The sequence below is a fragment of the Cyclopterus lumpus genome, chromosome 14, assembly GCF_009769545.1.
Source record: "Cyclopterus lumpus isolate fCycLum1 chromosome 14, fCycLum1.pri, whole genome shotgun sequence".
NCBI lineage: Eukaryota > Metazoa > Chordata > Actinopteri > Perciformes > Cyclopteridae > Cyclopterus > Cyclopterus lumpus.
This window is the reverse complement of record NC_046979.1, coordinates 12,512,168-12,527,873: the sequence shown is the minus strand read 5'-3', so window position 1 is coordinate 12,527,873 and position 15,706 is coordinate 12,512,168. Positions and strand designations below refer to the sequence as shown.

The 15,706-nt window shown below is 43.3% G+C and overlaps 2 protein-coding genes across 2 annotated transcripts; one reads left to right on the top strand and one right to left on the bottom strand.

Moving 5' to 3' along the window:
- The first annotated feature begins 3,523 nt into the window (after window positions 1-3,523).
- kl (klotho) lies at window positions 3,524-11,604 on the top strand. The gene is made up of 13 exons (XM_034550977.1): window positions 3,524-4,304; window positions 4,720-5,150; window positions 5,256-5,335; window positions 5,470-5,632; window positions 5,844-5,949; window positions 6,517-6,666; window positions 7,259-7,494; window positions 8,051-8,246; window positions 8,616-8,794; window positions 9,105-9,212; window positions 9,445-9,550; window positions 9,961-10,087; window positions 11,058-11,604. The coding sequence occupies exons 1-13, from the start codon at window positions 3,573-3,575 to the stop codon at window positions 11,390-11,392; spliced, it is 2,949 nt and encodes a 982-aa protein (XP_034406868.1). The 5' UTR covers window positions 3,524-3,572; the 3' UTR covers window positions 11,393-11,604.
- A 384-nt stretch (window positions 11,605-11,988) lies between these two features.
- On the bottom strand, window positions 11,989-15,093 carry rfc3 (replication factor C (activator 1) 3). Its single transcript, XM_034550976.1, has 9 exons — window positions 14,890-15,093; window positions 14,339-14,476; window positions 14,139-14,206; window positions 13,615-13,712; window positions 13,302-13,483; window positions 13,033-13,169; window positions 12,825-12,923; window positions 12,640-12,709; window positions 11,989-12,548 (listed from the first exon to the last, which is right to left on the bottom strand). The coding sequence occupies exons 1-9, from the start codon at window positions 14,974-14,976 to the stop codon at window positions 12,357-12,359; spliced, it is 1,071 nt and encodes a 356-aa protein (XP_034406867.1). The 5' UTR covers window positions 14,977-15,093; the 3' UTR covers window positions 11,989-12,356.
- Window positions 15,094-15,706: the final 613 nt, after the last annotated feature.

Genomic DNA, 15,706 nt, shown 5'->3' with positions numbered 1-15,706 from the left:
CGCTTTACAATCTGTACACATACGACATCCCTGTCCCAGGACCTCACATCGGATCAGGAAAAACTCCCAAATAATAGAAAAAACCCTTTCACAGGGAAAAAGGGGAAGAAACCTTCAGGAGAGCAACAGAGGAGGATCCCTCTCCCCGGATGGACAGATGCAATAGATGTCATGTGTACAGAATGAACAGCGTTATAGAGTTACATAAACACATGACATGAATATAACAATGTATGAATGGACCTCCATTCCATGAAACGAGGATGTAGAGAGGAGGGGGTGGGACAATCAGCAGGGGCTATTGGCCGAGTCAGGAGGACCAGGCATCAGACACCTCCAGGTCCAATGGACCCTATGAGATGTGAAGTCACAAAGACTCCGGGGAGGAAGCAGAGTTAGTAAGGTGCAATGGAGAGATGTAAATTCATCCATAAGTAGAGAGAGAAGAGGAGATAGGTGCTCAGTGTATCCTAAAACATCCCCCAGCAGCCTATAAGCCTATAGCAGCATATCAAGGGGCTGGACCAGGGCAAACCTGATTCAGCCCTAACTATAAGCACTATTAAAGAGGAAAGTCTTAAGTCTATTCTTGAATGAGGTGACTGTGTCTGCCTCCCAGACTGAAAGTGGAAGCTGGTTCCATAAAAGAGGAGCTTGATAACTGAAGGCTCTTGCTCCCATCCTACTTTTTTGGACTCTAGGAACCACAGATCACAGAAGTGTCACCGTTGTTTTTGGTAACACCTTTTATTAGTGACATGAGAAGTCTATTTCTGCTGTGAAAACGGCTTCTGATCAGAAACTTCATAAAAATAGGCTACTTTTTTAAATGCCATGAAGGAGACATTGACAGATCTGACCGCTGCAGTCAAAAATATGTTTTTCTAAAGTTTTGTGAATTGGAACTGTTAATCAACCATCCTGTCAAAGTGACTCCTATCTCTTGTCCCAGTAACAAGCTAATTATATTCAGTATTATTAATCTATCGTATCAAAATGCCCCTGTCAGTCTGGTTTCATAAAGAGGCGAGAATTGTTCTAAACAAAACAGTCCCTGAGCTGTTTCACCAACAACAACAGCACACTTGGGTTTTTCACCCCTCTTAATTTCCTTTTGTGTATTGTATTTTGGGAAAGTAGCCTTTTCAAAAGCACTCATGCACATTTCTTAGCGTGCCGATGGATTATTAATTTCCCGCAGCTAATGATTGAACGTGTTGTTGCTTTGGGGACTTTTTAAGTGCACAGCCCAGTCAAGACCTTCTCATTTTGAAAAGTAAAACAATGTGTAATCCAGGTTTGTTCAAAAGCTGCTCGTTGTGTACCGAATGCCAGACAACTGGGAACATTCATTTTATGAATTTGATATTTTTTCTGGCCAGAGATAGAAGAAAGAAAGCAGGCTGTGACAGCTCCTACCAGAAGGAGTAGATTATGGTATTGCTTTATGTACAAAGAAACTACATGTTTGATGTATCAACCGGCTAAAGGATTTAACCCTCTCAGTGGTCTTGAGAATTGTTTTAGCCAACTTTAAAGTTTGAATTTCTAATTGCAACAATTAAACAAACAAATGGCTCAAGTTACCTTTGGTTAAGGAGTCTGTTTTGGTCATAAATCATTCCTCATCGAAATAGCATAACAGACCCTCTCCGCATCTTCTCAGACAGATGTATGAGTTGGCTCTGATTTAACCACACAGACGTCCCATCACCACCAGCTTGCTCTCTCATGCTTATGGTATTCTTCCTTTTAAATATGGAAACTGTGCTCCACATTGCTTATGCATGTACACTTGAGATCTAAACTTCCCAGTGCAGCTTGGCTTGGTGGAAAAACACCCACAATGCCCCTGGTTATGTTCCATGACCGGCCGCAGTCACGTGCTGCTCGACTGCCCGCTGAGCCTGTTTTCCTGCATCAGATAAACCACTGAAAGACGACATCCTTCACCCGTCACTTGCTGAGCTCCACGTGATTCATAAATATATGCTGGGATTTATTTGTTGACTTTTGTATTTTGAATGCATTTTTATAAAAAGATCTGCCTGCCCAGTTCACCATGTATATTACTTATGTATTATAACTTTTGTTGATAACTTGTACAACTTTGATAAATATTTCATTTAAGCAGTTAATTTTCTGCTGGATCTTTTTAAACCTTATTCAGAACATTATTGATTGACATGATTATTGGCATTATCCATTAAAGTTGTTTGGTCTATCAGAAAACTGGAACAACACAAACGTAAAGCCCCGGTTGATATGACCAACCGGTAAACCCCACATATTATTATATTGACAATGATATAAAACATGAAGCAGACAAATTCACACATTGGAGAAACTGAAAGGAAGGAATGTTTGGTATTTTTGCTTGAAATTGTTTTTTAACGATGAATCTATTATCAAAATGTTTACTGTCTTCTGTTTTCAACTCTACACAACTTACTGTTTGTTGTCTTTGAGTATTCTTAATTTACTTCTTACTTGCTTTTCATTTCTGTATATGTGTGTATTCTATCTGTGGTGAAAAATTGTTTATTTCTTAAAAGTGTACCTATCTCAAAATGCGTATTCCTATGTTGCAACGCGCGCGCGCGCGCACACACACACACACACACACACACACACACACACGCACACACACACACGCACACACTCTCACGATCCTTCAGCCTAACCCTCTTCAGTTATTTGTGCAGGTGCTACATGGACCAAGATGGCCATCAGTAAGAGGCCTGAGTTTCCAAGCAACACTGGAGGCCGATAAGGAAGCAGTGACCACGGTGCAGCAGTACACTGACTGCTGTTTGCATATCTTCTCCTCTTCCCTCTCTCCTTCCTCTCCCCTCGCTCCCTCGCTCCGTCGCTCCTTCCTCTTCCCTCGCTCCGTCGCTCCTTCCTCTTCCCTCGCTTCCTCGCTCCTTCCTCTCCCCTCGCTCCCTCGCTCCTTCCTTTCCCCTCGCTCCCTCGCTCCTTCCTCTCCCCTCGCTCCCTCGCTCCTTCCTCTCCCCTCGCTCCCTGACTGAACTTGATCCAGTGAAAAATTCAGATTAGTTTTTCTGCTCTTGTCGTGTGACATATAAATGGCGTTATAAGATTATCTGCCAGTGCAGGATATATGGTAATGGTGCTGTTACGGAGATCATATTAAGGCTTTTGCACCTGGGTCCTGGAGCGAATCCATTTCAAGTAGAAATGCTCATCTTGAAGAAAAAGCACTCTGAGGCTTTACGAAAACAAAATGAGAAAGAAATCCCAATTTAATTTGAAATTATCATTCCTTATTCATTCATAGATAAATCGTAAACTAATGTGTCCCTGCTTAGCACGCGAGTGATCATCCCGGGCTCTTAACATCATGTTGTGCCCATGGAGACATCATGTTGTGCCCATGGAGACCTTCGTGCGTCAGGTGCTTTGGCTAATCATTGATAGATTTGTAGAGGCGACGTGTGGTGGGTTCACAGCTGGTTGCCTGCACTCCACAGCCCGCTATATAGTCGCTGGCAGCCCTAAGCATGGTTGAATGACAATTGGAGCGTTCCACTGGACAACAGAGGCCGGCTATGACGGGCAACACGAGTGGCCCGGTCGCCCTTTTGACATGTCTCGCCCTCCTTTCCTCTGCGGCCGCATATCCCAACGCTGGTCTGAAAACGTGGGCTCGTTTCCGTAGACTGCCCTATCCAGGAGACAAGGCGTTCCTCTACGACACCTTCCCCAAGGGCTTCATCTGGGCAGTGGGCACGGCGGCGTACCAGGTGGAGGGCGCGTTTGAGAAGGACGGCAAGGGGCTCTCCATTTGGGACACTTTTACGCGCGGTGGGAACCGAATGACCACCGGAGACGTTGGCAGCGACAGCTATCATAACATCCACACAGACCTGAGAGCCATCGAGCAGCTTGAGGTCACCCACTACAGGTTCTCCCTGTCCTGGTCCAGGATATTTCCCAACGGCACCCGCGGGAGTTACAACGAAATCGGCACCAACTACTACCGGACACTCATCAAGAGGCTGAAGGAGCGCCACGTGGAGCCGGTGGTCACGCTCTACCACTGGGACCTGCCAGACCACCTCCAGCAGACCCTCGGCGGCTGGAGCCATCCGGAGCTTGTGGGGATTTTCAAGGACTACGCCGATTTCTGTTTCCAGACTTTCGGGGATGATGTGAAGTATTGGATCACCATTGATAACCCGTTTGTGGTGGCGCGGCACGGGTATGGCACCGGAGTGGTCGCTCCCGGGATAAAGAACGACCCCGATCTCCCGTTCCGTGTTGGACACAATCTCCTCAAGGTCAGTTTTTCCGTTAAAAAAAAGAAGTAAAAGATCGAGCAACTTAATTGTAGTTAATTAGTGAATTATGAGATGTTCCTTTATGAATTGGTTTAAAAAAACGAAGCATAACATTTACTTGGGTACAGTTCCAAAACGGCATATGTTATTGTGTTTATTTATCTTTTTCACTTTTATAATTTGGAAACTTTTTATTTAGATTCATTTAGATTTTTATTTTGGTGTGAAGAAGTCTCCCTGTGTTTGACTGACATGCAATAGTCTTATGTTGTTAGTGAAGTATTTTAAACTGCACTGACCTGAATGAAATAGTTTGTCTTTTTTTCATTTTGTCCCACTCACTCTTCGCACTCTAAACTTTCCATGATCATTGTATACCTAGCATCCTCTTCTCCTTCCCCTTCTGTCTGCCCAGGCTCATGCAGCTGCATGGCATCTCTACGATCGCCACTACCGACCCCGTCAGCAGGGCAAGCTGTCCATGGCGCTGGCCTCTCACTGGATCAAGCCCAGCCGCACTCGCCTGCAGAACCTGCACGAGTGTCAGTGCTCCCTGGACCACGTCCTGGGCTGGTTCGCCCGGCCTCTCTTCATAGATGGGGACTACCCTCCCTGCATGAAGGAGAGGCTGGGCTCACGTCTGCCCTCCTTCACCCCGGAGGAGAGGGAGCAGGTGAGGGGAACGGCCGACTTCTTCGCCCTCTCTCATGGAGCGGCCCTGAGCTTCCAGCTCATCAATGACAGCCTGAAGTTTGGGCAGAAGGAGGAACTGGACCTGAGGATGCTGCTCTACTGGGTCAACGCAGAGTACAACAAGCCACCCATCTTTGTGGTGCAGAGTGGTTGGTAGGTGTGGATGTCCTGTTGTCCATCCGTCTGTGATGTCCTTGTGTGTTGTTCTGGAGGTCGCTGTGTTGTCAAACATCGTCTTTTTACTACTTCTCAACACAGGTACGTCCTTGGCAATACTAAGACGGAAGACCCAAAAAACATGTACTACCTCAAGAGGTTCATTGCAGAGGCACTGAAATGTGAGTAATGATACAGTCTGATCTCAACCATCAACTACAACAGTTGTTTCCCATAGGAGCATAAACCATTTGACATGAAATCTCAAGTTGGGAGAAGCTAGGACTTTACTCTGGTCTGTCCATCTGTCTGTCAGCGATCGTCATCGATGGCGTGAATGTGATCGGATACACAGCCTGGTCTCTCATCGACGGCTTCGAGTGGCACAGGGAATATGGGATACGACGGGGACTGTACTATGTTGACTTCAACACTCTCGACATGAAGAGAGAGCCAAAGACATCTGCCACCTTTTACAGGTACGTGTCATCATGTGACCAGTGGTGAGTTTGACAACGGATGCACACTATTGTAACGTGTGCGATAACTAATACTAATATTTCTTCTGAAAGCTTTATTGATGGAACTTACCACATAATGGCACATCTAATGATGCCTTACAACTAGTGGCATCGTTTTCACTCTCAGCACAGATCCTCCTGAATGGATGATTATTCATTATTCTTAAAGAAATGTCATCCGGAGGAACGGTTTCCCAGAACTCCCAGAGAACAGACCAGCACAAGGAGTCTTCCCATGTGATTTTGCCTGGGGGGTATCAGCCAACTCCATACAGGTGTGTGTGTGTGTGTGTGTGTGTGTGTGTGTGTGTGTGTGTGTGTGTGTGTGTGTGTGTGTGTGTGTGTGTGTGGAAGGACAGGAAGTTGCCAAAGTTTAGAGGTCTGTTCGTGAATGAAACTCAATGAGAATATTTCCTCAGAAACAGAAGAACTTGAGAAAACATTAACACTTTATTAACTTTGGTTGAGCGATTCAGTACAAACCTCTCTAATATTTAGTGAAGTATTATCACTATTATTATTATATTGTCTTTCAGTGTTTTGAGGAAGTAAATTAGTAGCTGCAATTCCGCCGATACTAAGTTTTGAACTTGCAGTTTTCATGGTGAAAGTCCAGCTCAGAAACAGCCACACTGATGAATCATCTCTTAATCATAAACCACATAACCTGACACCAGCTAGCTCTGCCAGCCGAGCTAAACAGCACAGTACCAAGTCTTTCTATCGATTGGTCCTGTTTGGTCTCTATTTGCCGTGGTGTGTATTAGGTAAACATGTGGCGAGAGGGCGACTCAGTGCATGTTTACATTGGTGTGTTACTTCTGTTCTCCCTCATGTCATAGGTGGAGACCACGCCCAGCCTGTTTGCAGACCCCAGTATTTACTTGTGGAACATCTCTGACAACGGAGAGCTGATGAAGTTGAAGGGCTTCAGTACGCCGCCTGTACGCCGAACCACACGCTGTTCTGATTACGCCACCATCCGACAACAGGTGGCTTCTCCTACCAGTCAAACATTTATCTTTTGAAGAGCGGAAAACACTCGAGGAACAGAACTCTTCTGTACTGAAAAGTGTATTTTTCACAGTTACCATAACACTAAAGCCCATTTGGCAGTGTGTATGTGTGGGAAGACAGTGAGGGATCATGTCTGTTCTACAGCTCCAAAGTAGCTCTGAAATGCATCATGAAGAGACAATTGAAATAAAAATGACTTTGTAGCACATTTATTTTCTTAGTAATTCTTAATCATTATTTAAAAAACATTTAAAGTAAACATTTTTGTCACTTGGTGGTACATCTTTGTAAAAATAATGAAGTAACCAGCAGTGTGGAGGACTTTCTTTGGTTCTTTCAGTTACTTTTTTTTTTATCTCACTCTGATTTTCAAGAATGGTTGGTAATTGTGTTAGTATTTGTACTTTTTTAGGGGTTCGACAACTGATTGGCAGGAAGGTTTACTGTAACATACTTGCTTTAGGTATTCCCTTAGCAACTGGCTCAGTTTTTCAATAGATTGGTGCTGTTTCTCCAGGTGTGTGAAAGTTAAAGCTGTGCCACGTTATTCCTCCTCCCTCTCTTCAGGTGGATGAAATCCGGCAAGTTGGGGTAAACCACTTCCACTTCTCCCTCAACTGGTCGGCTGTGGTGCCTACAGGTGACGTGGCTCATCCCAACACCACCCTGCTGGGCTACTACCGCTGCTTCACCCGTCGGCTGCTGCTGGCCAACGTCACGCCCGTGGTCACTCTGTGGCACCACACGCGCCTGCGCAGCAGCCTGCCGGCCCCGCTGGAGACCGCCAACAGGTGGCTGAACAGGTCAGATGCACAGCTGATTCTGGAGTAAACGCACTTTTAAGGTGTTAGCCACTTTCTCATTTTAATTCAAATGTTATTATTATTTACATGGAAGTTCGAGCTTGAACACAGAACTAATAAACACCCATCTTTATCAGATATGGTTTATTGCAATTTACTGACTGGTCTGATGCAATGATGTCCCCAGTCTGTCCTATGTGCCATCAACATGAAACCGCTATCACTTGCTGCCATGTTATCATCTTTCCTTTTCCTGTAATAAAGAGATATCACTAAAACCAGTGATTACAATATTTACACACTGGAACCATCTTATGTATTGGCATTTTCATCTGTATTGGCACAACATTTATTGTTAGATGGTAATAGATCTCATATGATTCATCTATGACATGTATTTATTTGTGTGTGTGTGTGAGCTTCTGAGTGTTTCTTTTAAACAGTCTTTTGTTATATAGTGATTATTTGTACATGAATTTCAAGGTGAAAAACCACCACGTGCCCGATATGAATGCAATCTTAATTAAAATGGTACCCATTTCTCTTTTCTTCTCAGAGAGACTCCAGAGGCGTTCGCAGACTATGCCAGACTTTGTTACAGAGAACTCGGCGCCCATGTGAAGATGTGGATCACCCTGAACGAGCCCAATGATGAGACGGTGAGCTACCAGGAGGGTCACCAGATGCTGCGGGCGCACGCCCTGGCCTGGCGCGCCTACGACCGCGAGTTCAGACACGCACAGGGAGGAAAGGTCAGCAGAGGAATTTATCTATTATATATACTTGAATACTTTTATCATACCGGTATGTTGTTTTATGAAATGCGAGTCATCTTTCGTCAGTACAGTAATATATTTTTAATGGATCTTTTATTGTGGAAATTTGTGTGTTGGGTTTTTTATTTTTCGTGTTTTCTCTCGCTGCTTTTGCTACTCCAAATTAATCACTCTTTCTGGTGCATTAAAATACAGCAATTTGGTGTACATAAAACTTGACAATGTGTTTTAAACAGTCCATAAATTAAATGTAAAAGCTTTCATGAATCACTTCAGTCAATAGGAGAATGAAAACGTCACAGATGATATCTGTACCGCCACGTTTCACTCTGTGTTGTGTCTCAGGTGTCTCTGGCTCTGCACATGGACTGGGTGGAACCGGCATTTTCATTAAGCCGTGAAGATGTGGAACCAGCTAAAAGGGTTTTAGACTTCCGCGTGGGCTGGTTTGCAGAGCCCATCTTTGGCAGTGGGGACTACCCTCTGGGAATGAGGAGCTGGCTGCGGCAGCTCAGCTCACTAGAGTATGAATGCTTCATTCTTACTTCAATACATTCACTCTGTTGGCTAAAGAATAAGCATTGCAGTTTAGAGTCACAATGAAGAGATGTGAACAGATCACCTCGGTTCCGTTATTCAATGTGTTGCTTTATTTCTGATTGTACAGGATGTAAGGGTTGGATTTAAACTGGGACTATTCCAAGATGTAATATGGTGGGATTTCAGTATCATTGAGCTGGAAGTTGTAGTAGCAGTATACCATTAATGACAACATGTTAAGTATACACAATTAATAATCTGTGTGTGTGTGTGTGTGTGTGTGTGCTTCCTCAGCCTGCCAGTGTTCAATGAGGAGGACAGACGGCTGGTTAAAGGGTCCTATGACTTCTTTGCCATTAGTCACTTCAGTACTGAGCTGGTGACACACGCCATGGAAGACTCGTAAGATAAAGTCACTTTTTTTGCCATTGTTTTGACAGTGAAAGATGACATGCACACAGGAAACAAGAGGGGGGAGAGCGAGGTATGACATTTTAAAAGCTACTTGGATAGTGTTCAGTTGAGGACCAATATTAAGCCCTGTTGTAGTGATACGGCCACCATCTTAAAGGCGTTAGATATTAGTGAGAATGTTATTTTGTCTTCAGCTTCTGTATCATGTCCATGTGTGCAGGTACACCTACACAGCAATGCTGGAGGTCCAGCACATGATAGACACCACATGGATCATGTCCCCGTGGCCTGTTGTGCCCTGGGGTCTGAGGAAAGCCCTCAACTGGGTGAGCCTGGTCTGAGTCTTGTAAAAAGATAACAAGTTGGATGTATAGCTAACTGACCCTTTTTATTGACTTAAACCAGTAGTTGGCAAGTTGACAGGGATATAATAAAAGCATCTTGTGTCCAGTAGTTAAACCTTTGATATTAAGAATAGTTTAATATTAATAGATTCTGAATTTTTCAACAAGGGGTGCAACTTTAATAATGTTGTACCAGGTTGTTGTATTCTTTATGGAAGAACAATCTATAACTCCATGTTAGTATTTTTAAATGTCTACAAACACCTTCTTTAAAATATCACTGCAAAACCAAGAGTGGCTTATCACGGCATATTCCACTTGAAGTGTTTTCATACCAAGTGGATGAGAAGTGAACTGAGGTAAATACTTCCGTTGCTCTCCCGCTGTGTCAGGTGAGGGAGCACTACTGCGATGTACCCGTCTATGTGATGGCCAACGGGGCGCAGGAGGACCCAGCCCACTTCAAAGACAGCCTGAGAGTCTACTATCTGTACAACTACATCAACGAGGCGCTGAAAGGTGAGACCACAGACACACAATATCTTGCTGTTTTTTACAGGATTAATACAAAACCGCTGAATACTATAATCACTGAATCGAGTGTTCCCCCTTACTGGCCTCAGTGGAGTTTAATTATTAGACAGGTATTTAGGTCACTGACCCCTGAGTTGTCAGCTGACTCAGAACAGACACAAATATCAACACAGATACACACTCTTCACTTGGATTCTGGAGTCAAGGTCACTCGCTATCCAATTACCTGTCCTTGCAAAGTTTATTGGGTTACACTCAGGGAAGACCTTGGCTTGCAGTTTAAAACCTTGCAGTCATGCGCTGATGTGCACATAGTTTTATGTTACTGTTTTAAGTTTGCTCTCTAACCACTAGGGGGCAACCGCCCTCAGAAAGCAGTTAGGATACATCACTATATATTAGTGTTTATATTTTGACTAAAATACATCAACCATAACATGTGAGGAATTTATTACTTTTTACATTGAATGATTTGATCTTTGAAAATGCTTATCTTACTTCCTATTTGTTTTTGTTTTTAAATAGTGCCAGAAATTGGGTTTACAATAAACAAAAACTCATATGGGATTTTTCTTTTTAACATTATTAGTGCTTGTAACCATAGTTACTTTCTACTGCTAAAAACAATTACTACTGTTTTGGGGACTGCGAATCAAAACAGTGGCTTTTTTGGTAACAATTTATTTCAACCCTCCTACAACATTTTTTTTGTTGGAATATGCATTGATGTAGCCGTCGACATTATATGCAATATGTCTGTGAAGGATAAATTATAACTGTTAAACAGTACATTTTTCAATTATGCAATTTATTATATGTGTATATGCTACTGATAAACACTAAACGAGGGGTTATAGGTAAAGCATTTTCTGTCAAACACATCCAGCCCACCAACTCACTTAAAAAGTCCCTGAAAATGAATCTTGAACGTGTCACATGTTTCTCTCCTCCTCAGCGTACACTCTGGATGGCGTAAACCTGAAAGGTTACTTTGCATACGCCCTGAGCGACCAAAGGGACCCGGGCTTTGGCTTGTACGGCCACGTTCACGGGGAGGTCATCATCAAGGCCTCTCTCTCCAACTATCGCAACATCATCCAGCACAACGGCTTCCCTATTCAGGGAGCTGCACCCCAACAGTGTCCCAGCATGCCTCAGCCCTGCATCGGCTGCCATGTGCTGGTCAAGAGGCCTGTGTTGGGCTTCCTGACTCTGGTAGGTTCAGGGGTGCTGATCACCCTGGGCCTCATTATCTACTACACAGCCAAGAGACACAAAGAGTCTTACTGATGACTGACTTTGGGTTTCTTTTTCTAAATTACTCAAGAAAAAAATAAAACTGAGCTGATTGTTGTTATCGGTTCCAGATGATGTGTATATCACAGGATGGCCTCTTCAAATCCCGTGAGTGGTGTACATTTGAGACCTCTTGCACTCCACAAGATAATTTACCCGTAGAATCCAAAGAAGGAAACGTGTTGGTATCGGCCTTCATGGGTTGACAGAACATCTAAAAATACTTTTTTATATTTGTAATGTTTGTGTAGTGACTGTAATGAGTATTTGTTTTGATTACTTGACAAAACATTTCCTTAAATAAGAAGGTGAAAACACTAACAGCCCTGGCTTAATTTGGGCCGTTGCATGAATCCTCCTCGCTCTCTCCACATGTTTCCTGTCTGTCTCACATACTGGGAACCTTAGAGCAACATCAAACTAATGTACGCATTGTGATGTCATAAAATATCCGACGCCACGGCCGCTCTTGTCAAACTCATGATTGCGATGTAACATTTAGGGTTCATGTACAGATTGTCGTGTTTGTTCACAATAATAAAATCCATGTCTGGTCATTTTCAGGGAACACCACCAGACTTTTTTTTATATAAACAAAGTAATTTATTATGTTCTGATACAGATTTTTAGGGAAACATCTCATCCTCGCAGTATGTTTTTAATACAAAGAATTGCCTGCTACTATCAAAACTGCTCAGTTTGCATTGTTTAACCCCACTAGAGTGACAGTTCAAGGTTTACAAACTATGTGCAGTGCTGAGTTGAGTTTCTGGGCAACAATCCACGGCAAAAAGCAACAAACTGTAAGACCGACTTGTTTTTGGGTGAGTTATGTTCATGTCACCACCGAGCCTTACATAATACAAACCTGTATTAAGTCCAATGGAAGTCTTGTCGGGGCAATAAATCAAGATAGCAGAAAATCAACAATGGCTGTTGAGGAAAAGTACATCATCAGTCAAAACATCATCCCATCCAGACCGTCTTCCATGAACTTCTTGTAGATGGCCATGAACTTGGCGGTGAAGGCCTCGAGGTGGTAGATGGCTTTGCTGCCCAGCTGCAGTCTGTGTTCGTAGTAGGCTGCCATGTGGGCCACCTCTGTCTTCAGCTGACCATCGCAGTTACTCAGCAACTCTGTTACCAGACCCTGTTTGAGGATTGGACGAGAAAAATGAATAATCCTGAACGTAAACATCACTGCAAACCTTTTTAACACTATGACGGAAGATGAACGATACCTTCATTATGATATCAGGAGGGATGCAGTGAGTCAGCAGCTCGTATAGCCTGGCGCGAACCTCCAACAACCTGGAACAGACACAGATGGAGATTCAGCAGTGAAATACACCCACAAATCTGAACCACTTTCCTTAATTGCTACAGAACAAACTAAAGCTCCTTTCTCTCTTTTTGCCTCTCCTACCTCTGAGGGGTTTGCTGGCTGACGATGGCGTTAGCGGTTTCTCTGAGGTAGACCTCCCAGTCCGTCTGCGGGACGTCTTGGTCTGCCGAGAAGGGATACCTGGGAAAGAATAATGCAGTCTAAATAAGTAAACCATTTTCATTTATATCCCATGCTAATCCAAGGAGTATGATGTGAAGGAATGATAATATGTTCTGTGAAAACGTACTGCTGCACTCTGCATGCCTCACACATCAAAAGGGCTTTGCGGAGGTTGCGACCAGACTTCTCAGTGATTTGTTTGGCCAGCTCAGGTGGAAGGAGCAGGCCCTCCTTTTTACAGATTGATGTCAAAACACTGCAGACCTGACAACAATAACACAGGAGACAAGGGGTAAACAGGTGAAACGTAGTCTTGATTGTGACTTACGCAGCAATCTTTAAGGCGTGCAACTTTCAGATGATTACGAGTGACAATCTTGAGCACATCATCTTCACCTCTTCTGTGCTCGGCAGAGGAACTCTGATAGCCAGACAACGGCTCCGAATTGGCCCAATGACTTTCGAGGTGGAGGTAGAGCAGAGGATGAGACGGCAGGTGGACATGTACTTTTCCATTGTTCGGCGCAATGCATGCTGGGCATCCTTTGTGAGTCTGTCCACTTCTGTTAGCAACACCACTAAAACCAAACATTTGCCAGTTACAACAGTGACAGTCTGATATTATGTTTGTCACTGAGCCACAGACCATTCTTAGACATGGACCAGCAATCACAAGTTAAAGTGACACAACGGTATGCGTCTTTCTTACCTTTGAACTCTCTCTGTGTGCTTGTCTGGATCTGCTGAGACTGAGCCACAGTTTTAATCAGCTCTTGAATCACCACGCGGTCCTGGTTTCCAGCATCACTTTTAGAAACAGAACAGAAATACTTAATGTCCCAACAGAAAATGAATTACAGTCTCACTGAGCCAGACAGCAGCCTGCTAAACACAAAAGCCACACACTTTGAAGAACTAAAGTCTCTTTCTTATCCAACACTTGTCTTGTCCTGCACCTCAGTTTTTTTTAATGAGTGACCAAACAAACCATTCACAGGGGAAAAGTGCACCACTAACATAAGTTTGTAGAGTAGATGGCTAATAATAACTCAACCATAAAGTCCTATTAATAAATATTAATCTGCAAAGTAACAAACAACTACAGCTCTAAAATAAAGGCATTTGAGTAGAAAATGCAACATTTTCTCTGAAATGAAGATAAATGATGTCCTCCAAACTGTGATTACAGTACTTGAGTAAATGTACAGAGCTACTTATTAATCATTAAGTTACCTTGGGTTGACTTCCAAGTGATAGTTGCTGGCTATCGTGTTAATCTCAATTTTCTTCTTTGAGGGAGCCTAGAGACGAAAAACACAAAAATAGGGTTGCAAGTAAGCCTTCGTCAGACAATTTGATAGTGTTGTCATGGGGACAGAGAAGTCTGGAGTGACTCGTAGTATATATATATATATATATATTTCCCCTCTCACCACAATGGTCTGGTGTTCTATGCGGAGCTTCTCCACCCCGGCTCCATACAGCTCCCTCAGCAGACACATGATGCGGGTCTTCTTCCCTGCACCTGATGGCCCGTACACCAACAAGTGGGGGAAGTCACCACATTGAACCTGAAACAGACATTAAAAAGAAAGAGTGTTTGCTTTATTATATATAAAAAATGTTGCTTAAACTTTACTGGACTAAAATGTCATCAACATACATTGCCTTAATATGCCACATGGTAGTGTTAGATGACTTGCGCCACATTTATTCTAATGCCTGGTGTTGTACACACTACGATAACACATTTACAAAACTGAAGGGCATTGTGATGTGAATCCATCAATAGTGGCACCAAACGTTAACGTGACCTTAAAACAATGATGTCATTAACTTGCTAGTTTAACTCGGGTTGCTCTCCAACTTATATTTAACGTTAATGTGACTTAAATTAAATTTAATCGATAGCCTATACGCAGCTATTGAGTATGCTAATGCTAACTTGTCCTGATTAGTTAACATCGCAGGTTGGTCCTCTTACCAGGTTTTTCAGCTGGGTCGCTTGCTCTTTATGATAGTCGAGTTTGCCGAGTGACGTCGGTCGATATTTGTCCACCCACAAACTCATTGTGTTATGAATGTAATAACTGTCAGTGTTGACAGCCTGGCTCTGGCTAACGAACTCTCCCGCGAAATAGTATTCATAAGCAACCAGTAGACAACCCGCGCTGCTACTTCCGCTTGCACTACGGAGAGTCGAAGGGGTCAAAAAGGCGACAGCCGAGCGGTAAATCCACCCTCATCGTGGCAAACACAAAGCTGTGAATAGGCTAGTAGACACCAGACATGTCTTTTATCTGATAGCGATTCACTGTTTTTGGCAGAATTATTTATTGTGAAGTATTTGTTCATTTTATACAATCTTACACAGCTAGCGATGTACAGCTTGTCCACGATATTCCCAGAGTCACAGACAGTCATTATATTTTGCAATGGTGAAAGAAGTACAATATTTCCTTCTGAAAAGTAGTGGAAAAGCAGTACAAAGTAGCATAGAGTGGAAATACTCATGTACAAGTATGTCACAAATAGTTCTTAGTTACATTCCACCACTGGTCTTTTGTGATGATATGCAACTCTCCAGCAGACCACCAAGAGATGACCTCCACCACTGTCACTCTTGCATGAATTCTGATGTTGTGTTCAGGTGTAAATAGATGTGTGTGTATACCATACAGGACAGACCTGGAAAAGACAACTCTCGTTGGGAGAAAACCTGGGGGAGGACAGAGAGTTAAAAGGGACCAAGTCTCTAACGTCACACCTATAAACCCACCAGCAGAATAATCTCTGTCTCT